Here is a 9,413-nt window from a genome sequence, read left to right on the forward strand (position 1 = left end):
TGTTATTATCACTGACTAGATACACAGCCTGTTATTATCACTGACCAGATACACAGCCTGTTATTATCACAGCCTGTTATTATCACTGACTAGATACACAGCCTGTTATTATCACTGACTAGATACACAGCCTGTTATTATCACTGACTAGATACACAGCCTGTTATTATCACTGACCAGATACACAGCCTGTTATTATCACTGACTAGATACACAGCCTGTTATTATCACTGACTAGATACACAGCCTGTTATTATCACTGCCCAGATACACAGCCTGTTATTATCACTGACCAGATACACAGCCTGTTATTATCACTGACTAGATACACAGCCTGTTATTATCACTGACCAGATACACAGCCTGTTATTATCACTGACTAGATACACAGCCTGTTATTATCACTGACCAGATACACAGCCTGTTATTATCACTGCCCAGATACACAGCCTGTTATTATCACTGCCCAGATACACAGCCTGTTATTATCACTGACTAGATACACAGCCTGTTATTATCACTGACTAGATACACAGCCTGTTATTATCACTGACCAGATACACAGCCTGTTATTATCACTGACTAGATACACAGCCTGTTATTATCACTGACTAGATACACAGCCTGTTATTATCACTGACCAGATACACAGCCTGTTATTATCACTGACTAGATACACAGCCTGTTATTATCACTGACCAGACACACAGCCTGTTATTATCACTGACCAGATACACAGCCTGTTATTATCACTGACCAGATACACAGCCTGTTATTATCACTGACCAGATACACAGCCTGTTATTACCACTGACCAGATACACAGCCTGTTATTATCACTGCCCAGATACACAGCCTGTTATTATCACTGACCAGATACACAGCCTGTTATTATCACTGACCAGATACACAGCCTGTTATTATCACTGACTAGATACACAGCCTGTTATTATCACTGACTAGATACACAGCCTGTTATTATCACTGACTAGATACACAGCCTGTTATTATCACTGACTAGATACACAGCCTGTTATTACCACTGACCAGATACACAGCCTGTTATTATCACTGACCAGATACACAGCCTGAGACCCTCCACCTCACCTTGGTTTTGGGGACCACTCCCAGTCCTAGCCTGGTATCGACGTGGGAGGCAGCAACCTCCGAGAGATAGCCCTGGTTGGGGATCAGGCAGCCACGGCCAAAACAACACGGACAGCACAGCTACACAGAGAGAGAGAGGGGGAGAGGGAGAGGAGGAGAGAGGGAGGAAGGGTCGAGGGTGGGGAGAGAGTTAAATGAACTGTTATAATGAATGTAAAAAGAGAGAGAGAAAGGGAGGAGAGGAAGAGGAGAGAGGAAGTGGAGAGAGGAAGAGGAGAGAGGGGGAAAATAGGACCTAGGGACAGATGAGGAGAGAGGAAGAGGAGAGAGGAAGAGGAGAGAGGAAGAGGAGAGAGGAAGAGGAGAGAGGAAGAGGAGAGAGGGGGAAAATAGGACCTAGGGACAGATGAGGAGAGAGACAACAGTACAGGAATGTTTCTATCACTGAGCATAGTGAGACCTAGAGACAGATGAGGAGAGAGGAAGAGGAGAGAGAGGGAAATAGGACATAGGGACAGATGAGGAGAGAGACAACAGTACAGGAATGTTTCTATCACTGAGCATAGTGAGACCTAGAGACAGATGAGGAGAGAGGAAGAGGAGAGAGAGGGACATAGGACCTAGGGACAGACGAGGCGAGAGGAAGAGAGAGGAAGAGGAGAGAGAGAGGGAAATAGGACCTAGGGACAGACGAGGCGAGAGGAAGAGGAGAGAGAGGGAAATAGGACCTAGAGACAGATGAGGAGAGAGGAAGAGGAGAGAGGGGGAAATAGGACATAGAGACAGATGAGGAGAGAGGAAGAGGAGAGAGAGGGAAATAGGACATAGGGACAGACGAGGAGAGAGGAAGAGGAGAGAGAGGGAAATAGGACATAGGGACAGACGAGGAGAGAGGAGAGACAACAGTAAAAGACAGATAGAAACAGGCCAGAGAACAGTGTTACCTTGTGAAAGTATTTGGTCCATTTAGGGTTGAGGTGACCATAAGGCTCTTCAGACTTTGGTTTGAAAACGCCAAGGATTTTCTGGATGGAAAAAAAGGGAATCAACAGTATTTAATAACGTCCTTATCACATCAGCAGTTATCACAAAGAGCTTTACAGTAACCCAGCCTAGACCCTAATGAAAGAGCTTTACAGTAACCCAGCCTAGACCCTAATGAAAGAGCTTTACAGTAACCCAGCCTAGATCCTAATGAAAGAGCTCTACAGTAACCCGGCCTAGACCCTAATGAAAGAGCTTTACAGTAACCCAGCCTAGACCCCAATGAAAGAGCTTTACAGTAACCCAGCCTAGACCCTAATGAAAGAGCTTTACAGTAACCCAGCCTAGACCCTAATGAAAGAGCTTTACAGTAACCCAGCCTAGACCCTAATGAAAGAGCTTTACAGTAACCCAGCCTAGATCCTAATGAAAGAGCTTTACAGTAACCCAGCCTAGACCCTAATGAAAGAGCTTTACAGTAACCCAGCCTAGACCCTAATGAAAGAGCTTTACAGTAACCCAGCCTAGACCCTAATGAAAGAGCTTTACAGTAACCCAGCCTAGACCCTAATGAAAGCTCTACAGTAACCCGGCCTAGACCCCAATGAAAGAGCTTTACAGTAACCCAGCCTAGACCCCAATGAAAGAGCTTTACAGTAACCCAGCCTAGACCCTAATGAAAGAGCTTTACAGTAACCCAGCCTAGACCCTAATGAAAGAGCTTTACAGTAACCCAGCCTAGACCCTAATGAAAGAGCTTTACAGTAACCCAGCCTAGATCCTAATGAAAGAGCTTTACAGTAACCCAGCCTAGACCCTAATGAAAGAGCTTTACAGTAACCCAGCCTAGACCCTAATGAAAGAGCTTTACAGTAACCCAGCCTAGACCCTAATGAAAGAGCTTTACAGTAACCCAGCCTAGACCCTAATGAAAGAGCTTTACAGTAACCCAGCCTAGAACCTAATGAAAGAGCTTTACAGTAACCCAGCCTAGACCCTAATGAAAGAGCTTTACGGTAACCCAGCCTAGACCCTAATGAAAGAGCTTTACAGTAACCCAGCCTAGACCCTAATGAAAGAGCTTTACAGTAACCCAGCCTAGATCCTAATGAAAGAGCTTTACAGTAACCCGGCCTAGACCCTAATGAAAGAGCTTTACAGTAACCCAGCCTAGACCCTAATGAAAGAGCTTTACGGTAACCCAGCCTAGACCCTAATGAAAGCTTTACAGTAACCCAGCCTAGACCCTAATGAAAGCTCTACAGTAACCCAGCCTAGACCCTAATGAAAGAGCTTTACAGTAACCCGGCCTAGACCCTAATGGAAGAGCTTTACAGTAACCCGGCCTAGACCCTAATGGAAGAGCTTTACAGTAACCCAGCCTAGACCCTAATGAAAGACTACTGATCTGATGTAGTGAGGAGGACTACTGATCTGATGTAGTGATGGGCCAGCAAGACAACTCCATCACCTGGCATCACAGACTACAGAGAGACTAAGGACCACATCAGGGCCAGCAGGACAACTCCATCACCTGGCATCACAGACTACAGAGAGACTGAGGACCACATCAGGACAACTCCATCACCTGGCATCACAGACTACAGAGAGACTGAGGACCACATCAGGACCAGCTGGCATCGACCATCATCCCCATCATGTAGTGTAACTCCAGCAGGTTACCAGACGCACCAGTCTCTGCTAGGAGTGGGTACACTCCGTTGTGAAGGAAGTCCCTGAAGCTGGCTTCCTCCCCATCAACATGTTCATCTACTTTAATGTTTCTGTCCATCTGTAGGCCTATACTGGAATTCAGCTGTTAGCTGTGAAGCCTACTAGACCAGATTAACCCATGAAACAATAACTTCTTCACATACATAACGCACAAGTTAAACCACAGTGGCTCAGAAAAACCACCAGGACTTCCTGGACATAAAGAACAGGAAATAGTTTGTTATTTAAAAAGGTTATTGACTGTTTTGAACAAAGCCTAGCTAGTAGTGATGAGGGATGATTCTCACCCTCCCTCCCCTCCCTCCCTCCCTCTCTCCCTCCGTGGTCTTTGACAAAATACCCCCTCCTCCTCCATATCTTCCACTTCACCCACCCCCACCCTTTCCTCACCCCTTTGGAGTCTTTAACGAAGTAACTCCCGCTAGAACCCTGAGAGATTCTCTCTGGGAAGACTCCGCCCTCGATGGCCTGCTCCGCCCTCTGAATGATGTCACCAAACTCTGGGTCGCCGGGGAAATGGTTAAAGTCTCCGCTACTGTTACCTGAATGGAGGGGAGAGAGAGAGAATTTAGACTTGTTTTTCTTTAAAAATAGGCCATCGTCATTACATTAAATCAAAAATAAACATATGTTTCCCATTACAAATGTATATTTTAACATGCCCTCTCCACAGAGATAGACAGAGAGAGAGAGTAATGTTTTCTCTAAATGTTTTATTGTTTATTTCACTTTTGTTTAATATCTAGGTCACTTGCTTTGGCAATGTAAACATATGTTTCCCATGCCAATAAAACCCTTAAAATGAATTGAGAGAGACACAGCGAGAGCGAGAGAGACAGAGACATGGAGAGAGAAACAGAGACTCAGTGATCATAGCCTTGCTATTGAGAAAGGCCGCAGTAGGCAGACCTGGCTCTCAAGAGAAGACAGGCTATGTGCAACACTGACCACAAAATGATGTGGAAACTGAACTGCACTTCCTAACCTCTTGCCAAATGTATGACCATACTAGTGACACATATTTCCCTCAGATTACACAGATCCACAAAGAATTTGAAAACAAACCCGACTTTGATGAACTCTCCATATCTACAGGGTGAAATACCACAGTGTGCCATCACAGCAGCAAGATGTGTGACCTGTTGCCACAAGAAAAGGGCAACCAGTGAAGAACAAACTCCATTGTAAATACAACCCATATTTATGTTGATTTATTTTCCCTTTTCTACTTTAACCATTTGCACATCATTACAACACTGTATATAGACATAATATGACATTTGTAATGTCTTTATTCTTTTGGAATGTCTGTGAGTGTAATGTTTACTGTACATTTATTATTAAACTTTTGTTTATTATCTATTTCACTTGCTTTGGCGATGTAAACATATGTTTCTCATGCCAAAAAAAGGCCCTTAAATTGCAAGTGGAATTGAAAGAGAGATCAGTACGTGTGTATGTAACCAGCTAAAGCAGCATCTACAGCTGGTATCAGTTCAACTCTGCAGCGTCAACATTTGTTTGCTTTGGTTGTGGTTGACTCTGGTGGAGGGTGTAGGCTGCCTCCCAAACAGCACCCTATTCCCTACATAGGGCTCTGGTCAAAAGTAGTGCACTATGTAGGGAATAGGGTGTTGTTTGGGAGGCAGGCGCACTGTGAGCTAGGTGCAAAGTCAAGAGAAACATGACACCATATAACATGGAGGTTAAACACACACACACACACAGAGAGAGAGCCCACACACACACACACACAGAGAGAGAGCCCACACACACACACACACACACACACACAGAGCCCCCCCCCCACACACACAGAGAGCCCAACACACACACACCACACACCAGAGAGAGAGAGCCCACACACACAGAGCCCCCCCCCACACACACACACAGAGCCCCCCCCCACACACACACACACAGAGAGCCCAACACACAACAGAGAGCCCACACACACACACACACACACACACACACACACACACACACACACACACACACACACACACACACACACACACACACACACACACACACACACACACACACACACACACAAACAGGCCCACACAGCCCTCACACACAAACAGAGAGAGCCCAACACACACACAGACAGAGTCCCCCCCCCCCACACACACAGAGAGCCCAACACACACACACACACACACACACACACAGAGAGAGCCCAACACACACACACACACAGACAGAGTCCCCCCCCCCACACACACACACACAGAGAGCCCAACACACACACAGAGAGCCCTACACACACACAGAGAGCCCAACACACACACACACACACACAAACAGGCCCACACAGCCCTCACACACAAACAGAGAGAGCCCAACACACACACAGACAGAGTCCGTCCCCCCCCCCACACACACACGGTCTAAGCGGATGACACTTCCTCTCCCCCATTTAGAAAGCAAAGGAGAACAACTGATGACATCAACAACACAGCTCCATATAACACCATCAGACAGAGAGAGAGAGATGGGGGCCAGAGAGAGATGGGGGCCAGAGAGAGAGGGGAGACAGAGAGAGGGAGAGCTGGGGGCCAGAGAGAGATGGGGGCCAGAGAGAGGGAGAGCTGGGGGACAGAGAGAGCTGGGAGACAGAGAGAGAGGGGAGACAGAGAGAGGGAGAGCTGGGGGACAGAGAGAGCTGGGGGGAGAGAGAGGGAGAGCTGGGGGACAGAGAGAGCTGGGGGGAGAGAGAGGGAGAGCTGGGGGACAGAGAGAGCTGGGGGGAGAGAGAGGGAGAGCTGGGGGGGAGAGAGAGGGAGAGCTGGGGGGAGAGAGAGAGGGAGAGCTGGGGGGAGAGAGAGAGGGAGAGCTGGGGGGAGAGAGAGAGGGAGAGCTGGGGGGAGAGAGAGAGGGAGAGCTGGGGGGAGAGAGAGAGGGAGAGCTGGGGGGAGAGAGGAGGGAGAGCTGGGGGAGAGAGAGAGGGAGAGCTGGGGGGAGAGAGAGAGGGAGAGCTAGGGCGGGAGAGAGAGAGGGAGAGCTGGGGGGGAGAGAGAGAGGGAGAGCTGGGGGAGAGAGAGAGGGAGAGCTGGGGGGCAGAGAGAGAGGGAGAGCTGGGGGGCAGAGAGAGGGAGAGCTGGGGGGCAGAGAGAGGGAGAGCTGGGGGGCAGAGAGAGGGAGAGCTGGGGGGCAGAGAGAGGGAGAGCTGGGGGAGAGAGAGAGCTGGGGGGAGAGAGAGAGCTGGAGAGAGAGGGAGAGCTGGGGGGAGAGAGAGGGAGAGCTGGGGGGAGAGAGAGAGGGAGAGCTGGGGGGCAGAGAGAGGGAGAGCTGGGGGGCAGAGAGAGGGAGAGCTGGGGGGAGAGAGAGAGCTGGGGGGAGAGAGAGAGCTGGGGGGAGAGAGAGAGCTGGGGGGAGAGAGAGAGGGAGAGCTGGGGGGAGAGAGAGAGGGAGAGCTGGGGGGAGAGAGAGAGGGAGAGCTGGGGGGCAGAGAGAGGGAGAGCTGGGGGGCAGAGAGAGGGAGAGCTGGGGGGCAGAGAGAGGGAGAGCTGGGGGGAGAGAGAGAGGGAGAGCTGGGGGGAGAGAGAGACGGAGAGCTGGGGGGCAGAGAGAGGGAGAGCTGGGGGGCAGAGAGAGGGAGAGCTGGGGGCAGAGAGAGGGAGAGCTGGGGGGCAGAGAGAGGGAGAGCTGGGGGGCAGAGAGAGGGAGAGCTGGGGGGCAGAGAGAGGGAGAGCTGGGGGGCGAGAGGGAGAGCTGGGGGCAGAGAGAGGAGAGCTGGGGGGCAGAGAGAGGGAGAGAGAGCTGGGGGGCAGAGAGAGGGAGAGAGAGCTGGGGGGGCAGAGAGAGGGAGAGAGAGCTGGGGGGCAGAGAGAGGGAGAGAGAGCTGGGGGGCAGAGAGAGGGAGAGAGAGCTGGGGGGCAGAGAGAGGGAGAGAGAGCTGGGGGGCAGAGAGAGGGAGAGAGAGCTGGGGGGCAGAGAGAGGGAGAGAGATCTGGGGGGAGATCTGGGGGAGAACTGGGTAGAGACTCAGGACAGCAACACAAATAGGCCCAACGAAATGATAAGAAAACAAAAAGATAATGTGTCAAGTAATTGGAAAGAATTAACAAACAAAAAAACAGAGCAAACTAGAATGCTATTCGGCTCTAAACAGAGAGAACACTGTGGCAGAATACCTGACCACTGTGACTGACCCAAACTTAAGGAAACCTTTGACTTTGTACAGACTCAGTGAGCATAGCCTTGCTATTGAGAAAGGCCGCCGTAGGCAGACCTGGCTCTCAAGAGAAGACAGGCTATGTGCAACACTGCCCACAAAATGAGGTCGAAGCTGAGCTGCACTTCCTAACCTCCTGCCAAATGTATGACCATATTAGAGACACATATTTCCCTCAGATTACACAGATCCAGAAAGAATTTGAAAACAAACCCAATTTTTATAAACTCCCATATTTACTGGGTGAAATACCACAGTGTGACATCACAGCAGCAAGATGTGACCTGTTGCCACAAGAAAAGGGCAACCAGTGAAGAACAAACACCAGTGTAAATACAACCCATATTTATTTTCCCTTTTGCACTTTAAAATAGTTAAAAGAACAAAATAGAGAGAGAGAGAGAGAAACGCCATGGCTAGCAAGCTACTAACATGAACGGATTATTGTATTCTCCTCCGTATCACCACCGACTCTTTACCTGGCGAGGTAAGGTTATCTTTATCCGACGATGAACTCTGTCGGTTCCGCCTCGTCCTCTTCTGCCTCTCGCCCCGAGGTGACGACGTGCCTCCGGATAAACACGGCAACAACAGAGCCTCTTCCCCAGAACCGTCCGTCTCCAATTCGGTAAGAACGCTTTCACACGAACCCGACATCCGAACCGCGACCCCCGGGTTAGACCCAGACCCGACTGTGTTCCTATCGAACAACGTCGACAGCGGATCCTCTGACCGAAAGTTGAGATCCGTGGTAGAAGCAGCGGAGGCTACCGGGGGTATGTCAGCCGCCACCACCGGCTCGGTCTCGTTTGCTTCGCATTCTGACATCATTGTGGATCGCTTTTTTTTCTTCAGTTCTTTACAAATTGAAAAATTGTTTGGTTCAAGCGTTACATATTTTCATCGCTCCATTGTTTTTGAATGATTTCGTTTTAACACCGGGTTGCTCGACAGTCGCTAGTTTACTTAGCGGGAGATAATCTCACCCCGTTGAATTGTCCACATCAGCCAAACATCGCTTCCTCTTTCTACAGAGCATGCGCGTAGATACCCAGGCAGTCTGAGCGGATTTAAAGAGGCCGTGAAGCACATGTCTCTCTGCCTGAGGGGAGAGGAAGGGGGGAGGAAGACAGATGAGAAGGAGGTGATTGCAGCCCGGTATTTTTGGGGGTGTTCCTGTACGTGGGCATTCCTACATTTGCAGGAAACAATCTTCAGACTTCTATTGGTCCATTTTTAAGCTAGGAGGGAGGCTGAGGAGACACTGCTAGCTAGCAAGGACTCTGATACATACAGGATGGAGGCTGAGGAGACACTGCTAGCTAGCAAGGACTCTGATACATACAGGATGGAGGCTGAGGAGACACTGCTAGCTAGCTAGGACTCTGATACATACAGGATGGAG

General features: G+C 49.4%; 1 protein-coding gene across 1 annotated transcript in view; it reads right to left on the bottom strand.

Annotated features, from left to right (window-relative positions):
• The window catches only part of LOC106596727 (phosphatidylinositol 4-kinase type 2-beta), a 24,711-nt gene extending 15,681 nt beyond the window's left edge, over nt 1-9,030 (bottom strand). Inside the window, exons 1-4 of the mRNA XM_082978689.1 lie at nt 8,488-9,030; nt 4,216-4,367; nt 2,052-2,132; nt 1,108-1,227 (exon numbers count right to left, since the gene is read on the bottom strand). Coding sequence (XP_082834815.1) covers nt 1,108-1,227; nt 2,052-2,132; nt 4,216-4,367; nt 8,488-8,839 — 705 coding nt within the window. The 5' untranslated portion in view covers nt 8,840-9,030. The remainder of the gene's footprint in view (nt 1-1,107; nt 1,228-2,051; nt 2,133-4,215; nt 4,368-8,487) is intronic.
• Nucleotides 9,031-9,413: the final 383 nt, after the last annotated feature.

Source organism: Salmo salar, chromosome 08 (assembly GCF_965601325.2).
Source record: "Salmo salar chromosome 08, fSalSal1, whole genome shotgun sequence".
Lineage (NCBI taxonomy): Eukaryota > Metazoa > Chordata > Actinopteri > Salmoniformes > Salmonidae > Salmo > Salmo salar.